Here is a 24332-nt window from a genome sequence, read left to right on the forward strand (position 1 = left end):
TATCTCTCGCTCTTTTTTACTCCCTCAACCATCGCAGTAGCAGTGGTAATACTACTAAAGATAATGGAAGAAGTTTGACTTTTTCCAGTAAAGGAAGACCTGTCACCTCATTCCAATCAGAGCGCAACAAAGACACACACAAATATAAAACCATGAACGCGAACGCGCCGGCGTTCGTTCCTTGGGGTGGTGGTAGCAGGAAGGAAGTCGAAGAAGAAGAAAAAGAAGAACGAGGGGGTGGTTCGACGACGACAACCTCGCAGAATAGGCTCGGGAAAGTTGAATCATCATCATCATCGTCCGCTTTTAGCATCCACGCTCCTCCTCCTCCTCCGATGGCACCACCACCACCACCGCCGCCACCACGGTCTCCTCCTCCTCCTTCTCTGGTAAATAATAATAACGAATCGATTTCGACGACAACATCGACGCTCTTTTCACCGTCGCCGCCAAGGAAGTTAAGTCAAGACGTCCTGACGAAATCTGGGAGTTATTCACGTGATGATGATGAGAGCGAGGAGAGCAGCAGCCGCGCGGGGAGAATGATGACACCGACGAAGAAGAAAGAAGATGCGAACGCGATACCAAAGTACGATTTGGAGAAGCACTTTAAAACGGTGTTACCGTTAGGTCCTCCTCTGAAAAGAGAAGAGGACGAGGCGACTGGCGCGCTCGATAAACTCGGCGTCGAGGAAGGTCGATTGCCGAACGGTTTGCGATACTTCGTCGGTCAGTGTAAGAAACCGGAAAAGCGAGCGGCTTTAGCATTAGCCGTAGACGTTGGATCTGTGTTTGAGAACGAGGAAGAGCGAGGCGTGGCGCACATTGTTGAGCACTTGGCGTTTCGCGCGACGACGTCGTACGAAACGTTTCAGATTGTGAATTTCTTGGAATCGGTCGGCGCCGCGTTTGGGGCGTGTCAAAACGCGTACACGAGTTCAGACGAGACGGTGTTTGAGTTGACCGTACCTATCGACGATATGAACGTACTGGAGGAGTCGTTGAAGATATTTAGCGAGTTTGCGAGGGGAGTGCGGATTTCCGACGAAGACGTCGATAACGAACGAGGTGCGGTGTTAGAAGAATGGAGATCGGGAAGAGACGCGAGAGGGAGAGCAGCGCAAGCGTATTGGGAAGCGTTGTGTGAAGGGAGCTTATACGCTGATCGCTCACCGATTGGCACGGAAGAGGTTATTCGAAAAGCGCCCGGAGAAATCTTTCGTAACTTTTACCACAAGTGGTACAGACCGGAGAACATGGCAGTTATCGTCACCGGCGATTTCGAGGACGTAGGCGTGGTGAAGGAGAAAATTATCAGATTGTTTTCCCCGCTAGCGCCGGCTGAGCACGTTCCTGCGCCGCCGAAATTTATTCGACCGACATTTCCAGAACACGCAAAACCGCGCGTGTGCTGTCACGTAGATCGCGAATTATCGAACACGGTAGTCAACGCAACCTTTCACGTGGAACAAAAACCAATCGCGACTCCGGAAGATTTTTTCAAACAAACTGTTCAAGAATGTTACCAATTGTGTTTGGATAATCGATTGTACAAACTGATGAGACGACCGAAACCAAACTTTTTTAGCGCCGGCATCGCTTCTGAACATTTGTCGCGAACGAGCGCTTTGTTATCCGTACAAATGACGTGCGAAGCGAGCAAGGTGAAAGACGCACTCGAGAGCGTCTTGACTGAAGTCTCGAGAGCGCGCTTGTTTGGATTCAGCGCGCAGGAATTGCGCATCGCCAAGTTAAATCAAATAGCGGATATGGAACAGTTGTATGTGGAAAGAGATCAAACGTATTGCACGGACGCTCGCGATGAGTTGGTGCAACACTTCTTACGCGGCGACATGGTCATCGGTGCAGGATTAGAAGCGTCTCTGGCTATCGCTTGCATAGAAAAAGTCACCTTGGAGGATGTCTTTCAATACGCGCAAGAAGTGAGCGTGTCAAAAAGCTGCATGATTCGATTACAGGAAGGTAGGAAGAAAACAAATGAAGACGATTTACGGGAAGCAGTGAATCGAGTGGCGGAAAAGGAGCGACGCGGAGAAATTGAAGAAAACTCGGAAACGTTCGTCGTTCCTGAGCGTTTGATGGCGGATCCGCAACCGCTGAAAGAAGGCGAGTCGGCGATAGCATCCACGCGGACGCATTCAATTTCAGACGTAACCGAAGTTGTTCTGAAGAACGGCATAAAAATAGCGTTGAAAAGCACGAACTTTTTGGACGACCAAGTCTTGATGCGCGTCGTCGCCAGAGGTGGATTATCGGAAGTCCCAAAAGAAAAATATAAGGACGCGATCTTCGCGGGTACTGTTGCTCGCGAATTGGGCGTATTTGGATACAGACCGGAAGTTTTCTCCGACGCCATGGCGGGGAAAAGAGTCGACGTTGTTCCAAATATAGGTACGTATAAGAGATCCATCGTTGGCGAAACGTCGCCAGATCACATCGATGTGCTTTTGCAGTGTACGCACCTGATCTTCTCCAACAATGTGGAAAATCAGTGCAACGAGGACGATTTGGAAGTTTTGCGCGAAATACAAAGAGAGCTGGTGAAGAATGCAAAGAGAGACCCGATGAAAGTATTTGCAGAAATCAAGCGCGCTTTGACGTACGGCAACTCGTATCTTTCAGAACCTATCACGCTCAAAACACTCGCGAAAATGGACGCGGAGAAAGCGTGTAGATACTTCAACGAGTGTTTCGTGGACCCTTCGCATTTTACGATGGTTCTCGTCGGCGCGTTCGATATAGAAAAGATTTTGCCTTTATTGGAAAAGTACATAGGTTCTATTCCGCGCCCGATAGATTCGAAAGAGAAACTCTCTCGAGTCACACCGGCACCGTTTGAGTTTCCTAAGAAAACAGTCAGTAAACGGGTGCGATTGAAAATGATTGAAAATCAAGGCGTGGCGAGTTTAACGTTTCCGGTGATGATTGAAAATCCAGACGCGAAGTTAAAGCAAGCTGCGATCGCAAAAGGTGAGGACTTCAACGGTCCAACTTTAGCCGGCTCTCAGGTGATAGTTCGAAGCAAGTTTCTCACGGTGATTTCTGCCGCCATCATCGAGCGCCGCTTACTCGCTCGCCTGCGATTCGAACGAGGCGAAATATACAGTTGTGCCGCCAACACCTCGTTCGCGTACCAAGACCCGAACGCAGCGAACGGCGAATCTTACAGAGGCGATATAATGGTTGTGTTCGCGTGCGACCCGAAAAGCGGAGAAAAACTCTCCAAAGTAGCCCTGGAAGAGATTGAACAGTTAATTAGCGAAGGACCGACCGAGGAAGACTGCCAAACTGCGAAGGAAGTCGAACTGAGATCCATCCAAGAACACAAAGAGGAAAACTCTTTCTGGGTCAGCTACGTGGACGCCATGTTCACGTCTCAACTCTTACCGGTCTTGAACGGCGACATCGACAAAATGTATGTAAACACGGAACAAATCCGCGGCGACGTTTTAGAAACACTCTCGCCAACCATCATTCGCGAACATCTGGCGAAAACCTTAGCCGTCGAGCGCAGAGTCAACGTCGTTTTAATTCCCCAAAGACCTTTGTTCTTACGACTGATTGCCCCTAATATGGACGATATTAAAGGATTCTTTGAGTGGCCGGAGACGTTCGGCGAAGCCTGCGGTAAACTCGCCTTGTTAGGAGGCGTTGCCGGCGCCTATTTCGCGTACGCTAAATCCAAGGAGAATAAAAAGGACAAATAGGTAATAATAATAATGTCCTCACATAATAATAACTCTTCATCAACGATCAATCATCCCACATGTCCTCCTCATCTGCATTCGCAAGCGCCGTCCGTAACTGCGACGAGTGCTCCTCGTCTTCTCCGGAAAGATTTCAAGAGTTTCTCGACCACCTCGTGGACGCGTATCATCGACATCACCTTGCGTCAACTTTGACGAATTGGAAAACAGGAAAATTGATGGCTCGATTGCACTCGAAACTGTTCGGTGATGGTGAGGACGACCGCAAACCACGAGAAGGAGGAAAGAGCCACAAAACAGTCTCAGACGAGGAGGAAAAAAAACTCGAAAGATTGATCGAGCAATTGGCGACGGATGCAATCTTGATTTTGAAAAAAGCAGTTGGCCAGGATTGGACGGCGGATGCCTTGGCAGAGAAGTTATTGAAGGAATACGAGTGCGGCGCGGAGTTGGCGAGTTCTATGCACGAGATTTTTTCGAAAGATAAAGATAAGTTACAGAGGAGTTTCGCGAGAGGCACGTTTGGAATGGTGAAGAGATTAGAGTCCGCGTGTTGGAGAACGCAGGTTAGTTTGTATGATAGTAAAACTAGTAAAAATAATACGGCGACGAACACGGATAAAGGAGACGAAGTGACCGCGGTGTTGGAGCTTCGCATGGAAAAGAACGACACGACGTCGATAGAGTTTAAGAAAGAGGAATTGTTTACGTTTTTCAAGGAGTTGGAAACGATTCAGATGAAAATAGATGACCTTAGTTAGTTTTTATGTACCAGTTGGTACTATAGTAGCGCATCACAAAATCTCAAGCGAGAGAGAAAACAAACGAATCGATTCGTTCAAATCAAATCTCTCTCTCAATAGTCCATCACGGGAGATTTTAAACCAGCGCCATCGTCTTTGACTTCAACTCCTCCAGTTTCGTTATCGAAGTCGTCTCCGGTAACTTCATCCATGGTATCGCCATCTTCTTCTCTGTTCTTCTCTTCTTCGTCCTCTTCTTCGTCCTCGGAGTCGGGATTGTCGTTCTTCTTATCGTCGTCGTCTCCCGTCTTTGTCATGCCTAAACCACTTCGACTGCGCTTCATCTTTTCTTTTTTGGACAAATAAGCGAACAAAGCTGGCGCTTCTTTTTCGGTTATGCCAAAATTCGTCATGAATTCAGAATATTTCGTTCGAAGATCGTCCATGGTGAATGGCGATTGAGAACCAGCGCCAGGTTTGCGAAGCGCCAACGCGATGGTTTCTTTGCTCTCTGCTGGCTTCTCCTCCGTCGCTCCCGGTGGTAACGGCTCGCATTCCCACGTGTAATTTTTGCTCGCTTCTCTCTTCTTTCGCTGCACCCTGCGCGTTTTTTTCGTCGCGATGAGTACCTTATCGACAGCTTTGCCTAATTCTTCCGCTGACATTTTATTTCGTCTCGATTTTTTCGACGCTTCCGCTAGAATGTCCAATATTTTTTCGTGGATATCGTACGAACCAATGGAAGCTTTCGTCAAAGCAATGCCGACGCAAGCTCGCCACACCTGATTTGAAGAGCTGAAAGGAATCATAGGGTTTTGCGAACCATTCGTTTCCTTCTTCTTCTTCTTCCTCTTGCCTTTTGTTTTGTATTGAGGGAGGTTCACACTACACATACCGCGCACTCGCGTAGCGAGCATGAGATAGGTGTCTTTGTCATCAACCACGTCGATGTCTTTGGATGCTTTTGCGACGGATTCAAACATTAATCTCGCCGCTTTGCAGGAGATTTTATCCGGAGCTTTCAAGCAAATTATTCCGTACATGAGCGCAAACTTGCGAATTGCCGGTGACTCTGTAATCATCTCCGCCAGTTTTTCAATCTTTTCTTCCAAATCCTCGTCGTCGTCCTCATCGTCGGAAGCTTCGTCGGAAGCTTCGTCGGAGCCATTATCATCCGCATCGTCGACCTCCTTCGCCTCTTCATCGTCTGACTCATCTTCGTCGTCGGAATCTTCCGAGAGCATTTTTTCAATCATTAAATCGGCGAGCATCGGGAAAAATGTTCCTAAAATCTCAGGAGGTACCGCGGATACCACAGCCATATCACCTTTTTGCAACAATTCTCTTGAATTAAGCGCTAAACAAACAAATTTTGCCAACTTTTTCAATCTCGTATCGGTTTTAGGTTGTCGTTCGTCTTTCACCACGAATTGTAACGTGCGCATGGTCTCGTGTAAAAGCAAGTGAAACACCGGAGGATCTCGTAAAATCATTCCCATGTCCCCTAAAATCGTTTCCGCTGGTTCCACCACATCCTCAATCTTTTGAACGCGAGAAACCGCCGATGCGCCTCCGTCTGATTCCGAAACGGTTGGTTTCGCGGCAGCACCAAACGTGAACTTTACTTTTAATTTCTTCTTTGGCGGTTGCCCCTTGCCTTTATTCTTCACGTCGTTCCTCGAGGCTAACTCCGCAGAGTCTAGAATGTTCCCCATTTCTAATAATCTTCTATTATCTAAGTACCTGTCGCGAACGCAGGCATCCATGAGCCACGCGAGTCTGTGTGAGGGATCAATTTCACACAATTCTTGCACCTCGTCGTCGTGAAATGCCATGAGAAATTGCGAGCGTAACGCGCACGTGGAAGGATCCCCGGTATTGGCATACCTCGTCCGGATCTCTCGGACGACGGCATTATACAGCGTGATGTTATCGCCGACAACCTTACGTAAACGATGAATTGCTGGAGATTTCCCCCGCAATATTCGCCTTGGTTGCACGTCCTTGTTGTCGACTACGTCCGCGACAGCTGCGGCGGCAGCGCTCGTTGTCTTCGCCCCTGCCGTCGTCGTCGCTTTCTTACTCGCCTCTTTCCTTGCTTGCATTGCATTCGCTTTACTACTCTTCTTGCTATTCGCTATCTTCGACGCCCCTACTGCTGTCGCTACTTGTTTTCCGCGCGATTGTCTTCCTGTGCCACCCAAGTCTTCCTCGGACTCTTTCCTCGGCGCGCTCCAATCCTCCTCGGGGACTAACGGCGCCAACTGCACGTCCTCGATGGACGAGTGTCTCCTCAAAACCTCCTTCTCCTCTCCGTACGAATCTAAAACGCTCGACAAATTTTTCCTCAGCGTCCCCTTATCCATCGCCCACACCTGTCTCTGCACTTTCAACGAGCACTGCCTAAAAATACTCAAATCCCTCGATATCAGTTTCAAATAGTTCGCCGGCACCGGACTCAATCTTTCGAGAATAGTCAACGGGATCCGTTTCAATTCCTCGATGCCGATAAACGGGAACGAGGCTTGCAATAAACTCAATAAATTTCCTTGCGGTGCTATTTTAATCCTAGTCAGTAATTCTTCCGACGCGTCGTCCAAGATGTTTTTATACGCCAGCGGTCGCGAAATCTCCAACTGATCCAACAAGCCGAGGTATTGTTCGCATCCGGAGGCATTTTTTAACGCGCACGAGGATTGGACTTTTTGCACCGCCGCTTCGACCTGTTATCGTCATAAAAAGAAGAAGATGAAGAAGAAGAAATCAGAATTTATTACGCTTATCATCATCGTACCAACGCAAGAGAGAGAAAGAGAGAGCAAAGAGAGAGACAACACGATTGAAAATCCGGGGAAATGGGGAAATGAAATCTAAAACGCTCTCGTTTATAACGTGTCACACACCTGCGCGCTCGTGCTCAGCGTCGTCGCCACGAAATCCTGCCCTTCCCCTCCGACGATCGCGGAGTATAAAGAGAGAGGCGTGTCCCTCCCTTCGGTTTCTTCTTTCGAGTTGTTCATGTTATTCTCGTTCTTGTTTTTGTTCTTGTTTTTGTTCGTCATGATGATGTGTCTGTCTCCGAGGGGGCGAAAGAAGTAGGGGATTCGTCTCGCACGCTTCAAAGAAAAGAATGCGTCACACACACACACGCACATAAACGCACGCCTCACAGATTTAAAATAATGAGCGGCGGTTTTGTCTGAAATAGAAGAAAGTATTCTCTTCATTACATCGTTTTTGCCCGATGAGTAGCAACAACAACAGCGCGAAAGCCGCGGGACGGGCCAAGGTACGCGCATATGTTTCTCTCTCTTTTTTTTCCCACAAACGTCTCTTCTTTTGATGGATGTAATTATTAACGAGTTTTGTTGTGTTCACTTCTTATCATAACAACGGTGCAGTTGGACGCGTACAGAAAGAAGAAAGCGGCGAAGAAGGAGAAGAAGGACGTTTCTTCAATCTCTGGTTTGAATTTTGCGAAGAACGAGGACCACCAAAACGCGTTAGGGGAAAGGGTGGCGTCGAAACCACCATTTTTAGTTGCAGATGGTGATGAACCAAAAAGTGATGACTCGATGAAAATGACTTTTACGACGACGCCGACGACAAACGAAGAAGAAGAAGAAACAGCGAATACGACCGAAACGTTTGCATTTACGATGGCACCAGATGCGGTAAGATATAGTAATGGTAATACTAAGGGTGAAGAAGACATTGTCGCGCACGCATCGCCGATGCAACCTGCCGCTCCAGCTGAACAACCGCGACGCGGAATGGAGGAAGAAGAAGAAGAAGGAGGCGTTGCGGCGTTTATGTCCCCGCCTCCGCCTCGATTTTCTTTCGACGAGAGTTACAATGCGGCTGGGGGTAGTATGATGGAAGAAGAGGCGACGCCGCCGGTAAAGATGAATATGCGTGGCTTCGAAGAGCAAGAGGACGCTGACATTGATAGAAAGAAGATGTCGTCGTTGGATGAAAGTTTCGATCCAGAAGAGTACGTGAATCGATTCGTGACTCCGGAGAAGAAAATGGCTCCACCGACGAAGCAGAAGAAAGCCACGATTGACGTGCCGATGGACGAGTTAGAAGCGATTTTCCGCCCGACGAAGAAGAAGGATGGGTACGACGACGCCGACGACGTGCCGTACTCTTTTTCCAAGTTTTTGGAGAGGGAGAAGAATAAAAATGAAGAACAACGGCTCTCGAGTTTTGAGAGGGGAATTTTAGAATCCAAACGGAGGAAGGAACAAATGGGAGGAGAGGCTTCGATTTCAGATATGCTCGGCAGAGGTTCAACGCTGACACCGTTTGGTGGTATTAGTACGGGTAACGGAATGTCCAAGCTCGAGCAAGACGAAATCACCTCGTTGCAAAACATGATTGACGATTTGACGACTGAAAAATTAAGTCTCAAGCGCGGGATGGATAAAAACCAAAAGATCATCGAAAGTTTGATGGAAGAAAACGAATCGTTAACGAGCGCGTTCAACAATGCGAAGAATAGAAGTACGGCGTTGGAAAACGAATTGAACAAGCTTTCGAGCGAGATGATGTTACACTCGAGCGTTCAACAGAGCATCTCAAACGACAGAGACGCTTCAAGGCGAGGGTATATCGAAACTCGAGAACGCGCGAACGAGTTAGCGAGAGAAGTAGTCGAATTGGAGGAAGTTGTTTTAGAATACAAGTCAAAGTTATTCTTGTACGAGAACACGCAAACGGATGCGTTGGAGCGATCGAAAGAGTTAGAGCGAGCTTTGTATGTAGCAAACGAGGATCGGGTATACTATCAAAATCTCGCGGAAGCTATGAACGAGGAGAGAAGGGAAATGCAAAGACGCGTTGGACAATCGAACGCGATCCAAGCGCTGATTGAAAGTGGAGACGTTCCCATCGTTGAAATGTTACAGAGCTGGTTGAAGCAGGTGCAAGCTAAACCCGTATCTCAGGAGCAAAACGTGTCTTCGTCTTTACGCTCGGCAGAAGCAGAACAACAAAACGAGTTTCTCGAAATGTCCACGTCCGAAGCAGATTTTGTGTGCGAGACGAGAACGAGCGAAGCAGTCGCGACAACAAAAGAACTTATAGATGCTTTAACTCGAATGGCGAGTGGCGATACGGGTGGTAGTAGCAATAATAATCCCGATGAGAGCGCCGCTACTTCAGACGGAGAGGACGACGACGACGAAGATGAGAATGGAGAAGAGGACGGAGTTGTTATCGACGAGGCGCAAATTCGGCTCATCACTTCGATTCACGAGTTACTCGCGGAAATGGAAAAAGAAACTGCAATCTTTCGTGTGAAGTTGAAAGATGCCGAGCGACGAGAGATGGGTTTACGGGCTGCAAATGCAGCGTTAGAATCTCGCCTCGCAAGATCTGCGCCGCAAGCAAAGACGATGAATACGAACACAAAGGAATCCGAAGGGAGAGATGACGTCATAGCTGCGATGCGAAGGATAAACGCAGGGTCTGCAGAGCCTACTCCTAGAACGCGAGAGAATGATAGTAGTGGTGGGTTTAGATTTAGAACCGGGTTAGTACCGGATGACGATTAGATACTTTTAGTCGATAGTTTTAGCGACATGTTTGCATTGTTATTTTTGGTAGCGCGTGACGATTTATTTCTAATTCAGTGTCCATTCACTCTTTATTTGAAGACTTCCCAACCTGAGACGACGACAGCTGCTCAGGTGGTCCACAGTTTTCGAATATTCTAATTTCACCGCTGTAACCAGCGGTAACTATTATTTGTCCGAGACCAGCGGCTTTGCGAAAGCTCGCTTCGCACGTTTTTTTGGCCTCGGCGATTTCCAAAGCCCATTTCGACGCTTGAGCTTTTATGCTATTTGACGAAGACGCCGGAGTATCCTTTTTATCGTCTTTTTTCTCGTTTCCCTCGGAGTTCATTCGCAACTGTTTTACTTGTTCACTCAATTCTTTCGCCGCTAGTATTCGCAAGCTCTCAATCTCCTCTTGATCGGACTTTCTTCTCGATACGTAAGCGCTCTTTTCATTTTCTGGCATTCGCGCCATGATGACTTCTTCTGGGGCGAATACAGCCGTCGTAACGATGTCGGTTTGTGCGGCGAAAGTTTCGTACGTCGCGTGTTTGTCTTTTTTATACCCGCCATGAAATGCGCTCGGGATGAAAGTATTCACCGTCGGCCAAACAAAAAGGTACTCAGTTTCGGAACCGCAAATTATAAAGTCACCGCGTTCGCTAAACGTCGCTTTGATTTGCGAATTCTTATTCTTATGCCCTTTATACTTTGTCTTCAACTGGTAACCGTCATAAATTCTTAACCGCGAGTCGTTCGATGCGACGAGTAACTTGCGATCGTCACCGGGAAAGAATTGTAAGCCGGTAACCTTTTTGCCCATCGGATTTCTTTGCCGGCGATTTTGAATGTCGAGCAAAGTGAGATACTCAAACTTGAAGCCGACGGTTTGGTAAAAATGACACTTCCCCCGATATGATCCGGCGACTACGCATTTACCATCGCTTTGAAAACACGCCGCTGTAACCATTTCTCCAATATCCACCCAGTCAACGACTCTGTGATCGGGAATGTTCCATAATCTCAACTTACCGTCTAAACTCCCAGAGACAAAGTATTTATCATTCACCGGGTTGAAATCAATCGCAGTTACGAAATCTTGGTGCGCGAAAATTCTCAAGCATTCATTCATAGTCGTGTACCACAATCGAACGGTTTTATCCATGCTCGAAGAAAGCAACCAATCCGTGTGCGACCAGCACAGATCTAACACGTCCCCTTTGTGACCGACGTATGCGCGCAACGGAACGTCTTTGAACATCGATTCTCCACGCTTTTTGAACGAACACGTTTTGATCTCGCCGTCTTCGTGGTAATTTTCCGACTCGTCTGCATTTTCCGGCGCTTCTGATTTCATGCACTGAATAGTCCACACGCGAACAATTCTATCTTGACCAGCTGTGGCTAAGAACTTGCCAGTTCGCGAAAACTTCATGCACCAGACGGCGCCTTCGTGGCCTTTGACGCTTTGAATCACTTTAACTTTTGAGAAATCTTTGAACCCTTTCCTATTCACGTGCACTTTGAGGTACTGACCAACTTCTTCGCAACCAGGTTTGACTATAGTTTGAGCGTGGTGTGAGCTATTCTCTTCCTCTTGCGCTCTTCTCTCCTGTTTGCGATCCTCGAGCGAATGCTGCAACTGCGACTTGGTCTCTACGATTTTCTCCGCCGCGATTTTACTCACCTCCTTCGTTTTATTCCAAGCCTCGGTCGATCGTTTCTTCAACCACCGGCCGGGATTCCTAGGTTTCGTCGTCGATTTTTTATCACCGACGACGTCCGCTGTTGTGCTACTCGTTCCTTTCTTCTTCGTCTTACCGTCGTCTTCGCTTTGCTCTCCTCCTTCTTCTTTCATCGACAGCCGTTCTCTCCTCTCGACTTCGTTCAAAATCGGCGACGTCACCGCTTCAATAGCTACGTTCCGTTCCATTTCCACCACAGACATGACTGTCCCAGTCGTTAAGTCTGTCACTGTCGGTGCATTTTCCCTGTCTTCGCTCCTCCTCTCGCCGCCGCCGCTTTTTTCTTTCTTCTTCTTGTGCAACAAAGCGTTCGCCGCTTCCTCTCCGACTAAATATTCCGCCCCGGTGTCTAAATTCTTTAGCGTAAACTTCGTGGGATCTCGCAACTCCGCTTCTATCCCTCTCGGCGTCCCGCCTCCACTCACGCTTTCATCCATATCTGAATTCAAAATATCGTTGTTCGGGTTCGTCGGGTCGGTTTGTACGCTCGGCGCCTTCAAGTCTTCCGGGTCTAACGAGTTTTCGTCCGCGCACGATTGGCCCATCGCGCTCAACTGTCGATCTAAAACTTCCGCCAAGTGTCTGTCCGACCCAGAAAATTGCGATAAGGAATCTCTCGGTTCGTAATAATCGCTCTCTTCGCCGTCAAACTCTTTATTGTTTTCTGCCGATGTAATATTTCGTGCCGCGCATTCGTCTCCGACCGACGCAAAATCTTCATCTTCGTCTGAACTCGAGTGGTCCGAGTACGTGTGATTCGAGCCTGTAAAAATCGATCGCGTTTCCGTCGTGTTCGACGCCGTTTTCTCTTCGCTGTTGTTGTCTTCTTCTTCTCTTCTTTCGTGCTGGTCGTTTGTATCGTTTTGATTGTTTTCGTGAGTATTCATCGTTTCTCTTTCCCTCTCTGAAATGATGTTGACTGCCTCAGCGTTTTTCTCTTCCGGGTGCCTCTCCAACGTCCAACGTTATTAAAAATTCTCTCGTATTCTTTTCTTTTGTCTCTTCTTCTTCTTGTTGTTGTTCAGAGAGAAAGAAAGAAAGCCCCGTCGAAAACCACCACTCGCAATAATAAAAGTCTCTCTCTGTCTGTCTCTCTCCTTCTCTCTCTTTCTCTCCGCGTTCACCCCGCGTTCCCCTTCCACCACTGCTTTTGGCACTCGAATGAAGTGAAGACGCACGACGTGAAAAAATTTTGATTTTTCGTTTTTTTTTTTGTTTGTGTCGTCCTTTTTTTGTCCTCACTTTTCTCTTCTTTTCGTCTCAAAATTCAAACACCTGTTTGTGTACAGACAACAACATCGAATAAGAATGGCGTCGAAGAGAGCGACGGGAGGGAAGTACGAGTACCTCTCCCTGGCGGAGTTGTATCAAATCGAGGAGAAAACGAACGTGAAAACGCAACGCGCGCACGTATACGGCATCGTCGCGGAGAAATATCAACCTCAAATCACGAGAAGTGGTGATACGTATTTAAAACTCAAACTGTTCGACGAATCGTTAAACTCGGATTATAACGGGGACGAGATGAAGCCGAGGAAAGGGATGAAACGAGTGAATCCACCGTTTATTGAAATCGCGTGCTTCGCGAATAAGAAGGAAGATTTACCGATATTAGCGCAGGTTGGAGATGTGATTCGATTTCATCGGTTGGAGGTGTCGTTTTACCGACCGAATAGTAGAAATAACCAACACTACGGAGGAGGAAGAGAGGAAGGGACGATACAGTTCGTCGCGAAAATAGGCCAGTTTACGAACGGGAACGCGTATTCGAAAACGCACTTCGTTCTGTTTAGCGGCGAACCGGCGCAGATTGTGGATGCAGATAGTGCGAAGCAGAGATCGTCCAATGATATAACGTTTACGGACGAGGATCAACAAAGGATTGAAAATTTAATCGCGTGGAAGAACACGCCGGAATGTTTGGGAATGCCAAAGATTGCGTATTTAGGGAAGTACGACAGAAGGATTCAAGATATTCAGCGAGAAAGAAATTACGATTTGCACGTGAAGATATTAGACGTTGGGTACAGAGACGGGTATCCGGAAGTGATTTTCGTTTGGGACGGTTCTGATGCGGTGCCGATGAGTTTATCGACGCCGGATTTTCCGCAGCTCGTGGACGATACGAACCAAGCGGAGGCGCTCGGGCCCATGTATTGGCTTCCAATAGATCAAGACATCAATCCAACGCAAGATGTCATCGAACGAGGCCAGGATTTCCCGCCGTCGACGAGACGAATGCTCGAAGAAATGGGAGACGCCGTATCCTACGGCTCGGCGTTTCCGGTGTACATTCGAGGCTTTGATTTTAGCGACGAGATGCCAAAGAAAGGGCAGTGGGTGAAATTAAGAAATCTTACCGCGGGTGTTCACGGAGCGCAGTTAAACGGCGCTTTCTTCGCAAATTCAAAATGGATGGTTGAAGCGAAAGGCCATCCGACGTGGTTGGACCAAGTTCAGTTTCGTCAAAAGGCTAATATCGTAGCGAATTGGGCGCCAAACGTAGGCGTGGATGCACCAAACGTTACCATGATTATGCATCCGCAAGTGAAATGGGATACGATTCGATCCGCGCTTTTAAAAGAGGCACCGAATAGACACAGATTATACGTTCGAGCGCAAAAGTTCTGGCCGGAAGACGAGAAGGAGTGGTGCGTGAAAAATCCAGTCACGAACGAATGGGAGTACGTTTTCAAAATATTAGTCGAAGACGCGACGGGCGTTTTGCGCGTGACGGTATCGCCAGAGGAAGGTAAGTACTTCTTGAGAGGGTTGCCCCCGTGCGATTTGAGCGCGAATAGGGCGACGTTGCACCAGCTGAGAACTAGAAAACATACGCTCTTGAATGGGAGCAACGGCACGGATAACTGGATCCAAATATGTGTTCGACAGTACTTACCGGCGCGCAAACGAACGCGAGGTAATGAAAAGCGAACGTGGGAGTTATTCGGTACCGCCATGGTTCGCGAAAAATTGTAAAAATACGAATAGCAAACAAGTTTTAGAAAACGAATCGGAACGAGGCGCCTCTCGCCTGTATAAAAGGACAAGTATATTACATCACACGTTTACTATTCTTATTTGAGAAAGTCTGTGACTTTTTCCAACCAACTCGTATACTCTTTCTGTTCTTTATCTATTCTCTTCTCGACGATGTAATCCGCCAACGCCGCGTTTATTCCTCTCTCTTCTAAATACGATAAAAAAGCATCCTGGACGCCTTTATCCAGGTCCTCAAAATGCGGCCCGGGATAGTTGTTGTCGTCAAACTCTTCGTCAAATAAAATACCCTCGCCTTCTGCATCATCATCACCACCACCGGTTCCTCCTTCTCCTCCTCCTCCTTCGTTCCATTCGAAACCTTCGTATTGAACGTGTTGAATCTCAATCAACTCGCCATCCGTGACGCAAAAAAATTCCAACTGTTTCCCGCTTCCAGTCTTCGAAACAGTCACAGAAAACTCCTCCTCGATATCCTCGTCGCCTAAACCTTCGTCGATGACATCGTCCACGCCGTTATCGTCGTCTCGTCCGTACTCCGTTTCCATCGGATCGTCCGAGGCGGAAAAGTGCACCAAAATCTCCTCGTCTTCGCCAAATTCCTTGGACAAGTACACGTCGCAATCCCCTTCTCTTTCGCTCAGCGTCCACCCATCCGGTGGTCCACCTTTCGCCGTTTCCGACTGTTCGTACGATTCTGCCTCGTGTTTAATCTCCGCTCTCAAAATCGCCGACAATCGCGCGCTCTCAGACGAAGAAGACAAAGAAGAGGTGGTCGTTACGACGCCTTCACTTTCCTCGGACGACGACGACGAACCAGCATCCGCACTGAACGATCTCCTTCCTAAAAATCTTCCTCTTCCGCCAATACTAACACCACCACGCTCCTCTCCTCTTCTTTGATTCTTCCGTAATTGGTATTGTTTCGCGTCGTCGTCGTTTCCCTTTTCCTCGAAACTCGCGGAAGAAGAAGTTTTACAAGAAGAAGAAGAAGAAGAAGAAGAAAAAGTACTCCTCTGATGCGCCGGCAAAAATGCAAAATTCCCAAAACGCCGATGATGATGATGATTTTGAAGAAGAAGCGCTGTTGTTGTTCTCGCAAAACCACCGCTGAGACTATTAGTAGTATTCGCAAACGCTGCTGCTCCCACGCATCGAGCAGCCGCCGAACACGACGTCGTCGTCGTCTTTTTAGAAGGAGAAGACAATCTCAGCAATCTCGCAGCAAACATATTTGATTTTAGTTAAAAGAGAGAGAAAAGAGTGAAGAGAATTTTCCGATCAAAAAGGGCAAACGAAAAGAGGAAAAAAGAACAAAAAAAGCGAAGAAAAAGACACGAGTGCTTTTATTTTTCATCAAGTTCGTTAGTTTTGTGTGTGACTCTTCTTTTTTCTCTTCTGCTTGTAGAGACGAGGAGAACGAGAACGAGAACGAGAACGATGACGACGACGAGAGCAGCAGCGGCGGCGTTATTTTGTGCCAACACTAGGAATAGGAGCAGTAAAAGCGGTGTGAAAAGCTTTTTGTTTTTTGGGGGAAAGAAGAGGAGCAGCTTTTGCGGGAAACATCATCACTCTCGTTTTCGATATCTTTCAAAATCTTCGTATTCTTCTCTCGGGACGGAGGAAGGATGGATGCGAGGTAAACGACGCAAGGACAACAACAACGACGAGAACAATAATTCGTCGTCGTCCTTAGATGCAATCGTAGTCGTAGCCGGTGGATTTACTCCAGATAATTTGTGGCTTCCCGAGTGGGTCCTGGAGCGTTTGGACTATTGCGCAGAGGCGCATAAAAAAGCGAACGAGAAAGCGTACATATGCATAGCCGGATCGGCGACGCCGCATAAACCACCTCCGTTACAAAAAGGAGGATTTATTTATCACGAATCGACGATGATGGCAGAATATTTAATCGATACGCACGACGTCCATCCCGGGAAGATTTTGAAGGATACGTCGAGCATGGATACCATCGGTAACGCGTATTTTACCAGGTACGTGCACGCTATTCCGAGGGGGTGGAAAAACGTAGAGGTGGTGACGTCTAAGTTTCACATGCGACGAGTGAAAGCGGCGTTTGAGTGGGTGTGGGGGATGCCTTTAGAAGGGAATGGTGATGAGGACACGCAAATCCGATTCGTTTCGACGAGAGATTCGGGATTGTCCAAGGAAACTTTAATAGCCAGAGAGGAGAGGGAAATCGAATCCGAGAAGCAGTTGAGAGAAAATGCGAAAATGTACGACACGCCGGATAAATTCGCCGAGTGGATGTTTACGACGCACAAGTGTTACGCGGTCACGCGTCAGCACGAGATTGGAGATTTTGAGGCGGTTAAGAAGGAGCTCGGCTCAAACGCGGAAAAGTTAGGATATTAGTGGAAGTTGTAGCAAAAAATTGTACTTTAATGACGTTGTGTTTGTTTTATTGATATTACTTTTACAATTTGCCTTCGCCCGCCATGAGTTTGTCTAGAATCGAATTCATTTCCTTCTGCTCGTTCCTAGCTTCCATTTTTCCAAGCACTGTCATGACTTCGTCGCGCGTGAATCCCATGGACGCGAATTCGCCGACTATGACGTCCAAAGGGATGTCTTCGTTTTGGACTTGAGGCGGCGACGGAGGAGGAGGAGATGGATACGAGCTCGCGAGAACTTGGGGAGGAGGAGGAGGAGATGGGTGATACGTTCCGTACGGATCGTGCTGCACGTGTGAAGGCGGAGGTGGATGGCCGTGGTGTGGAGGTGGCGATGAAGGACCGCCGTGATGCGGCGGCGGAGGCGACCGATGAGGATGAGGATGAAGATGATGGTCGATGCCCGGGTAATGGGCGGCGGACTCCCCCGAGGGAGACCCGCTTCTCTCGTGCGGAGGAGGAGGAGGATGCGGATGCGGAGGACCGCCTCTTCCTCCTCTCGCGAATGACGGCGGACCGTAAGGATCCTGGTGGTGCTGATGATGCGCGTGAGGAGGAGGAGGATGGTGCGGAGGGGGATTATGCGGAGGATAATGCGGAGGATGATGCGCGCCTTCAGGCGTCGGCGGTCTTCTACTTCGCCCGCTCCCTGCTCTGAGAACGATATTCTCTTTAATCTCCTCTTCAATCTTCTCTTCTTCTTCTTCCTCTTCTTCCTCCTCTTCTGACGAATCAACTACCGCGAACAAATTCGCGCTCGTTATCGGTTCTTTCCCGTTTTCTTTCCTCGCTTGTCCGACGATGAATCCGTGCAGAGCGTTTTCCACCCGCGCGACTTCCTTCGCATTTCTCAACGCAACTAACTCTAACGCCTCCAAGCGTTCGAGAATTTTGCCTAAAGTTGTCAAGATGACTTTCGTTTCCGTGCTGAAAGACTCGATGGTTGCGTTTACTTTCGCATCATCATCATCATCGTTCTTCTTCTTCTTTTGATCCTCATCCGTTTTTGTGGACGACGGGGCTTTCGATTCGGGGATGCCCTTTACTCCGTCGTTCATCGTCATCGTTTTCTTCTCCTCTTCTCCAAACGACGTAAACGACGACGATTCCAACGTGGTCGACGACGGTTTCATCATCATCGATTTCATCATCGCCTCGGTAGTGGTTTTTTTCCCTGAATTCAGCGCGTTTTTCTCCACGCCGATTTTGAAATCGAACGGGTCGTCGTCCTCCATTCTTATATTCTTCTTTTAAGGAGATCTTTTTCTTCTTCTTTTACGACAAAAGGACGGGCGAGAGGATGAGAGAGAAGACGAGAGTTTTCGTATTCTTTGAGTCGTGGGAACGACGAAGAATGTTTTTTTTTGAGGTGCCTTTGATTTTTGCGAAAAGAAACAGACCAAAACAATAATCACAAGCGACATGATACTATCATTACTCTCGTATACAAATACACTATTACATTCTTTGCCCTTACGTTTCGATGGACCCCCACTCGTTCTCTTTGGTTCTCGTGCAATCGACGTACCTCGTATCGTTTCTCGCCGCGGCTTCGACCGCTCTCAATTCCATCGCTCTCTTCTCCCTGAGGACAGCGGCTTCGCCTTTGAGCGTCGTCGCGGCTACGGAGGAGAGAAGACTGGCTAATCCGGAAACTTGGAAGGCGACCCGGTAGGTTCCGAACGCATCGAATAAGATCCCGCTGACGTACGGACCGAAGAAACCGGCGACGCAAAAACCGGTGAAGATGCGACCGTAGGCTCGGGCAAAGTCACCGTCGCCGGCGACCCGTCGGACTTCGCAAGGCACGGCGGTTTGTAAAATGCCGTAAGATAATCCAGTCGCGAGTAACGCGAATCGAATTGCCGAGAGTGGCATGATGACAGAGCCGATGATGGCACTACTGGTGCTGCTCGCCCAAAACATAGCTGCGGCGGTGATTAACGGAGCGAATATTAAAACCGATTTTGCTTTGAAGCGATCGCAAAGTGACCCTCCTATGATTCTTCCGGCAGTTGTCGCCAAAGAGACGTACATGACGCCAGCGGCAACGTTCGCGGAAACGGTGGCGTCCCCTCTAGACAGTAACAACACCGCAGCTTGCGAAATGACTGAGATTCCTGCAAAACATCCCAGGGTGTTTACGAACCACATCTTGATCGTGTGCGGACGCAAATCGGTCAATCTTCGCAAGGTTTCTAAATCCGTCACCGCCAACTTATTTCTTCGTCGTAAGCCGAGAGGAATATCTATGGATGCTTTGTGAAAACACAGCGACGCTACGGTACCTAAAACGGCAATCGCGTAAGACAAGTTCCTCAACGCAACGTCCGGGCCGTAAAAATCCAGCTTCTTTTCAATCAACGGCGCGTACACGAAAGCGCCAAAGGCTCTCGCCGAGGTGACTAGTCCAGTCCCTAACCCTTGTCCAAACGGTGCAAACGAGGACATTTGCTGCGATAACCCGTACCCGAGACCACACGCGATGCCAAATAGACCGGCAAACCCGATATATAAAGGAAAAATCGACATCGCGGTCGAACAAAACGACGCCATGAACACGCCACTCGTCGCCAATATAGTCGCTAAAATACACATCGTTCTCGGCCGAATCCTCGATATCAACGAGGGCACTATGAACGACAGAGACAGCGTAAAAAACAACGTCGCCAACGAAAATATCGCCGACAACTGCGCCCTCCCGACATTCAACGAGAACTCTAAAGGCACCAAAAACAACGACCAACAGTAAAACGCGCCCAAGGATATTTGCAATATCAGCGCGCCAAAGTACCCGAACCGTTTCCTCTTTCTCTCCTCTTCTCTTTTCTTCTCGTCCCCGTTTTCCTCCTCCTCTTCCTCCTCGCTTTCTTCATCGAACGATCGGTCCCAAATTCCAGACATAAACCGCAGAGGTTCCGGTAATCGTTTCTTCGTAAGAATTTTTCCTCCTCTGCTCATTAAAACGCCTTGCGTCCGGTGTTGTCCTTTTTTCGTTTTGTTCTTCATCACCTCTCTTTTGCTGCTTTTTCCTCCTCTGTTTTTGTTGTTGTTCTGTTGTGTATTCCCAACTCCTCCTCCTCTGCTTCCTCCTCCTCTGCTTCCTCCTCTGCTTCCTCCTCCTCCTCCTGCGCCATCGATGGACGACGCCGACACCGGGGCGTGTTGTTGTCGTCGCTTTCCTCTAAAAGTTCCTCTTTCTAATGCGTTCGAAGAAATACTCATCCACCCTCTCGTCGTCGCGTTTAATAAATTGCTCTCTCCTTTCCCGTTTGCGCTTCTTGCCGCCGTCGTCGTCGACGCTTTTTCGTTTAAACTTTTTTTCCACAACCGATGATAACGACGACGACGACGAGAAGACGTAGAAGACGCGCAAGACGCACAAGACGTGGACGCAAAAACAACGCGAGAAGATGTTCGAACAGTAGCGGCACTACCGGCGCTGTTGCCAATCGTCGTCATCACCGCGCGTCCTCCTCCAAAAGGCCGGGATGGTGGGTTAAGAAGCAACATATCTGCTCTTTTTGTGTTGCGTGGAAACACAAAAAAAGCGAAGCCGGGTCGAAAAATGGTGATCCCTAAACCCTCTTCTCTCTGCGTTCTCTTATCAATTGCACGCCCTTTTTTGCATCATCATCATCAAAGAGAGAGAGAGCGACGAGAGCTATTTGTTGTCGCATAAACACGCGCAAACACACCCTCCTCTTCTCAAACTCCCTGGCTGCTCTCCCTTTTTCCTTCAATTTGAAGAGACAACAGAAGATTGAAAATCGATATCCGATCTTTGTGAATTGCTGAATTTTGTGTTTTTGTTAACCTCAATTGAGTTTTAGAGGCGAGCGCTTTTCTCCCTTTTGTCTTCCACCCAGAAAAAAAAAGGGCAGCAGACGTTCGATATAGTATAATTCGACGTGCCTCTCGGCGGCGCTGGGGGAACCCACCACCCTCGGTTGAGCGCGAGACACACGGACACACACACAGACACACACAGAGAGAGAGAGAGAGGAAGCGATTTATGGCTGCTTCGATGAGGTCCGGGAGAAGTACCACCCAAAGTTCTGCTGGCGGTGGGGGGCCTAGGAATACGACCACAGAGGACGAGGAGGAGAGAAAAAAGAAGGTGAATATCGCGGAACCGACGCCTTGGATTAAACGAAAGGTGGAATATTTTGGTCCGTTTCGATTAAACATTAAACAGTTTCTGAAACTCGCGACGCCAGACGCGCGAGCGACGGAAGATGGGATTTGGGGGTACACTCTCGTGTTGAGGACGCCTTCGACTTCGAAAGACCAACCGGCGCACGAGACAGTTCTGCGGATATATGAAGAGTCCACAGAAGTCGAAGAAGACGAAGAATGCATACACTGCGATTGCTGTAAATGTATCGGGTGGCATCATCACCCGGTGAACAAAAAACAGTGGCACTTCATCGTCCACACGGATTTTAAAACGAGAGGAAAACCAGAGTTGGCCGGGAAAAGAGTCTGTCAGTTGTGTTGCTGCGCCGTGCCGAAAGGTGAAAGAGTGTGTACGGTGTGTGGAGAAATCGATAAAGAATGTTCGATTGTCGATCATCAGACGCATTTGTTGCACGGATTACTTCACGGAAATGGGTGTGGACACTTAAAACGTATCAACGGACGAGAGGCGGGATCGATGGTGTTGAGCGGATCGCAATTGATGGGTTTGTGGGAGAATATTTGCTACACGTTGAGAGCGAGAGAGGTTTCCGTGGAGGACGTTTCGCAGAAATACGGAGTTGAGTATCGATTGTTGAACCCCGCGAGTAGTGGGAACACGTGGTACGGGACGTACGGGTACGTGTTTGGTAAAGGTAGCTTTGGAAATACGGTGACTTCGCATAAACGAGCAGGTGCTGATTTTCGAACGTTCCCGTTGAAAAACTTAAGAAGCGATTTTGTCATGACTGGAGGCGAGGACGATCCAATGGTGCACTTAATCGATAAATACGTCAATATTCTTACGCTCGAAGCAGAAAAGAAGACGGGCGACGAGGATGAGGAGCAAGAAGATGATGAACTCGAGATTCCAAAAACTTTAGGCGATTTAGTCAAAGCTTTGCTCCGATTGCAAAGAAATATTCGCAGAGAAGTAAAAGAAGGCATCAGGCCGTTCGAAACGTTAGCAACGCACGGCGTAGGCGCCGTGTTGGCCGGAATTTCAGATGTTGCCGAGAATAGACCTCAAACGAACCAAACGACTCCCCGGCGTCACTCTTCTCATCATCATCATCATCATCATCATCAACAAGAAACAAAAAATGGAGCAGGGGGCGGGGCGAGATCCAACAAGAAACGCGCTTATCCGGAAATTAAGAACGAGGAAGAGTTCATAGAAGTAGCAGTAAAAGAAGAAGAAGAAGAAGCAGAAGAAGAAGAAATTAAACGAGAGGAAACGGTGCACCACGACTCGGTCTTTGCTTCGGCGGCGAAGAAACTAAAAATGGCTGGAACCGGTCTAGCTTCTGCGTTTGCGCGAACGCTCAGATCACCAACTTCAATAGTACAGCATAACGGTCACCAAGAGCAACAGAAACAACAAATGCCTATGGTCAAGCAAGCACCTCTTCCAACCGAACCAATGGTCGAGTGGAAACGAGGTCGCTCGAGTAATCCGAATCCGGCGGCGCAGACGAGATGGACGCTCGCTCGCGTCAATGTCGCGGCGAATGCATGCGTGATGGTTTTGGCGGATAATAAAGGCTTCTGGTTAGGTAGACAAGACGTTCGAAACCTTGCGCGTCTGAAAGGTGTTGGAGATACGGGACTTTTGGATCACGTCTTAAAGACGATTGCGGATCATCCTGTCATTATGGACGGTAAAAACGGAGCGAAGGATGCAAGAGCGAAAGTGCGAAGACGGAATAACCCGATAAATTCTCAGTTAGAGTATCAGTTGGAGATGCCGAACTCGACGATATCGCCAAATTCGCCTACTTATACGGCTCCGCTCGACTTTATGAACCCATACGCGAACGCGCCAGTTGAACCAGTTATGGTAGGGAAATCTCCATTGAATAACATTCGCGTACTGCGCAACGGAACGACGTCAAGAGGAGCGACTCGCCAACAACCAGTAAGAAATCAAAGAGAAACGCGTTCTGCAACGGCAGTGTTAGCGCCTCCGTCTTCGATGAAAGTGGAACGAAAAAGTCAACAAAAACTGCCGACGATAGCTCCGGTGACGCCACAAATTCGTTCGAATCCAAACGCGAAAGCCATCTCAGAGCTTACTGCGTACGACGTCGATAAGGATTTGAGAGCGGTTTATCGAGACTGTCTGGAAAGCTACAAACCAGCACGAGTTCAGATCGGGAATAAGATTAGAGTTACGTGTAAAGGTGCACATCTCACAAATGCAGCTCGAGTATTGTTGGATACGAAACAATTTGTCAAAACATACATAGATATCGACGACTTGTTGCACTTGAGCGTGCCTGCGAATGTCAAAAATCTTAAACCGACTCGCGTACTCGTTACTGCGATCATCGATAGATCAAATTCAGGACCAAAAGTCTCTGGTTTAGGTGGTGCAATTATGGGTAAGAATCGGCGGAAGCTTGGCGTCGAGTCTAAGCCACCGCCAGAGATTGTTCTGCTTCCGGTTCCGTGCACGTTGGGCGAGTTGAAAAAAGAAGCGACGAAAGCGTTTGCGGATTTATACGTTATCCTCTCAAAATTCAAAGTCACCGCGATTAAAGGGTACGAAAACCTTCCAGACTCGACGAGATTGAACAAGAATTCGTTGCAGTACGCGCACGCCGAAGTTATGGGTGAAGGCGCGGACTTAGAGAGCGAATACCGTTACCAAGGCGGACTCGATCAGTGGGTCGTGAACTGCCATTGTGGAACGAACGACGACGATGGGGAGCGAATGATTGCGTGCGACCGGTGCGAGATTTGGATGCACACGAGATGCGTGGGCATTGAAGATGAAGCGAAGACGCCGAAACGATTCACGTGTCACGAATGCGAAGGGATTTCGATCGAAGACTTTTTAGAAGCGAGGAAGCCAAAAGTCAAAGCTGGACGACCGGCGCCAAAAGCTAGAGGATAGTTGTATAATTTCGAAACACAAAAAATGTAATTTGTATTCTTTCTTAAAACGCTCGCTTTA

General features: G+C 48.2%; 12 protein-coding genes across 12 annotated transcripts; 6 read left to right on the top strand and 6 right to left on the bottom strand.

Moving 5' to 3' along the window:
• Positions 1-152: 152 nt before the first annotated feature.
• Bathy03g04110 (predicted protein) lies at positions 153-3728 on the top strand (the record flags this gene model as incomplete). Its single annotated transcript, XM_007513898.1, has 1 exon — positions 153-3728. One exon carries the CDS (start codon positions 153-155, stop codon positions 3726-3728), a length of 3576 nt encoding a protein of 1191 aa, XP_007513960.1.
• A 59-nt stretch (positions 3729-3787) lies between these two features.
• Bathy03g04120 (unknown protein) lies at positions 3788-4489 on the top strand (the record flags this gene model as incomplete). Its single annotated transcript, XM_007514263.1, has 1 exon — positions 3788-4489. The coding sequence occupies one exon, from the start codon at positions 3788-3790 to the stop codon at positions 4487-4489; it is 702 nt and encodes a 233-aa protein (XP_007514325.1).
• A 95-nt stretch (positions 4490-4584) lies between these two features.
• On the bottom strand, positions 4585-7698 carry Bathy03g04130 (predicted protein; the record flags this gene model as incomplete). Its single annotated transcript, XM_007513870.1, has 2 exons — positions 4585-7194; positions 7375-7698. The coding sequence occupies 2 exons, from the start codon at positions 7696-7698 to the stop codon at positions 4585-4587; spliced, it is 2934 nt and encodes a 977-aa protein (XP_007513932.1).
• Positions 7699-7826: 128 nt separating this feature from the next.
• On the bottom strand, positions 7827-8186 carry Bathy03g04140 (unknown protein; the record flags this gene model as incomplete). Its single annotated transcript, XM_007513841.1, has 1 exon — positions 7827-8186. One exon carries the CDS (start codon positions 8184-8186, stop codon positions 7827-7829), a length of 360 nt encoding a protein of 119 aa, XP_007513903.1.
• Positions 8187-8244: 58 nt separating this feature from the next.
• Positions 8245-10029, top strand: Bathy03g04150 (predicted protein; the record flags this gene model as incomplete). Its single annotated transcript, XM_007514335.1, has 1 exon — positions 8245-10029. The coding sequence occupies one exon, from the start codon at positions 8245-8247 to the stop codon at positions 10027-10029; it is 1785 nt and encodes a 594-aa protein (XP_007514397.1).
• Positions 10030-10114: 85 nt separating this feature from the next.
• On the bottom strand, positions 10115-12664 carry Bathy03g04160 (predicted protein; the record flags this gene model as incomplete). Its single annotated transcript, XM_007514283.1, has 1 exon — positions 10115-12664. The coding sequence occupies one exon, from the start codon at positions 12662-12664 to the stop codon at positions 10115-10117; it is 2550 nt and encodes an 849-aa protein (XP_007514345.1).
• Positions 12665-13085: 421 nt separating this feature from the next.
• Bathy03g04170 (predicted protein) lies at positions 13086-14756 on the top strand (the record flags this gene model as incomplete). The annotated part of the gene is made up of 1 exon (XM_007513963.1): positions 13086-14756. One exon carries the CDS (start codon positions 13086-13088, stop codon positions 14754-14756), a length of 1671 nt encoding a protein of 556 aa, XP_007514025.1.
• A 98-nt stretch (positions 14757-14854) lies between these two features.
• Bathy03g04180 (predicted protein) lies at positions 14855-16009 on the bottom strand (the record flags this gene model as incomplete). The annotated part of the gene is made up of 1 exon (XM_007514203.1): positions 14855-16009. One exon carries the CDS (start codon positions 16007-16009, stop codon positions 14855-14857), a length of 1155 nt encoding a protein of 384 aa, XP_007514265.1.
• A 208-nt stretch (positions 16010-16217) lies between these two features.
• On the top strand, positions 16218-17156 carry Bathy03g04190 (predicted protein; the record flags this gene model as incomplete). Its single annotated transcript, XM_007514146.1, has 1 exon — positions 16218-17156. One exon carries the CDS (start codon positions 16218-16220, stop codon positions 17154-17156), a length of 939 nt encoding a protein of 312 aa, XP_007514208.1.
• A 61-nt stretch (positions 17157-17217) lies between these two features.
• On the bottom strand, positions 17218-18429 carry Bathy03g04200 (unknown protein; the record flags this gene model as incomplete). The annotated part of the gene is made up of 1 exon (XM_007514182.1): positions 17218-18429. One exon carries the CDS (start codon positions 18427-18429, stop codon positions 17218-17220), a length of 1212 nt encoding a protein of 403 aa, XP_007514244.1.
• Positions 18430-18667: 238 nt separating this feature from the next.
• Positions 18668-20155, bottom strand: Bathy03g04210 (transporter, major facilitator family; the record flags this gene model as incomplete). Its single annotated transcript, XM_007513846.1, has 1 exon — positions 18668-20155. The coding sequence occupies one exon, from the start codon at positions 20153-20155 to the stop codon at positions 18668-18670; it is 1488 nt and encodes a 495-aa protein (XP_007513908.1).
• A 1054-nt stretch (positions 20156-21209) lies between these two features.
• Positions 21210-24272, top strand: Bathy03g04220 (predicted protein; the record flags this gene model as incomplete). The annotated part of the gene is made up of 1 exon (XM_007514072.1): positions 21210-24272. The coding sequence occupies one exon, from the start codon at positions 21210-21212 to the stop codon at positions 24270-24272; it is 3063 nt and encodes a 1020-aa protein (XP_007514134.1).
• Positions 24273-24332: the final 60 nt, after the last annotated feature.

The sequence above is a fragment of the Bathycoccus prasinos genome (assembly GCF_002220235.1).
Source record: "Bathycoccus prasinos genomic : Chromosome_3".
NCBI classification, from domain to species: Eukaryota; Viridiplantae; Chlorophyta; class Mamiellophyceae; order Mamiellales; family Bathycoccaceae; genus Bathycoccus; species Bathycoccus prasinos.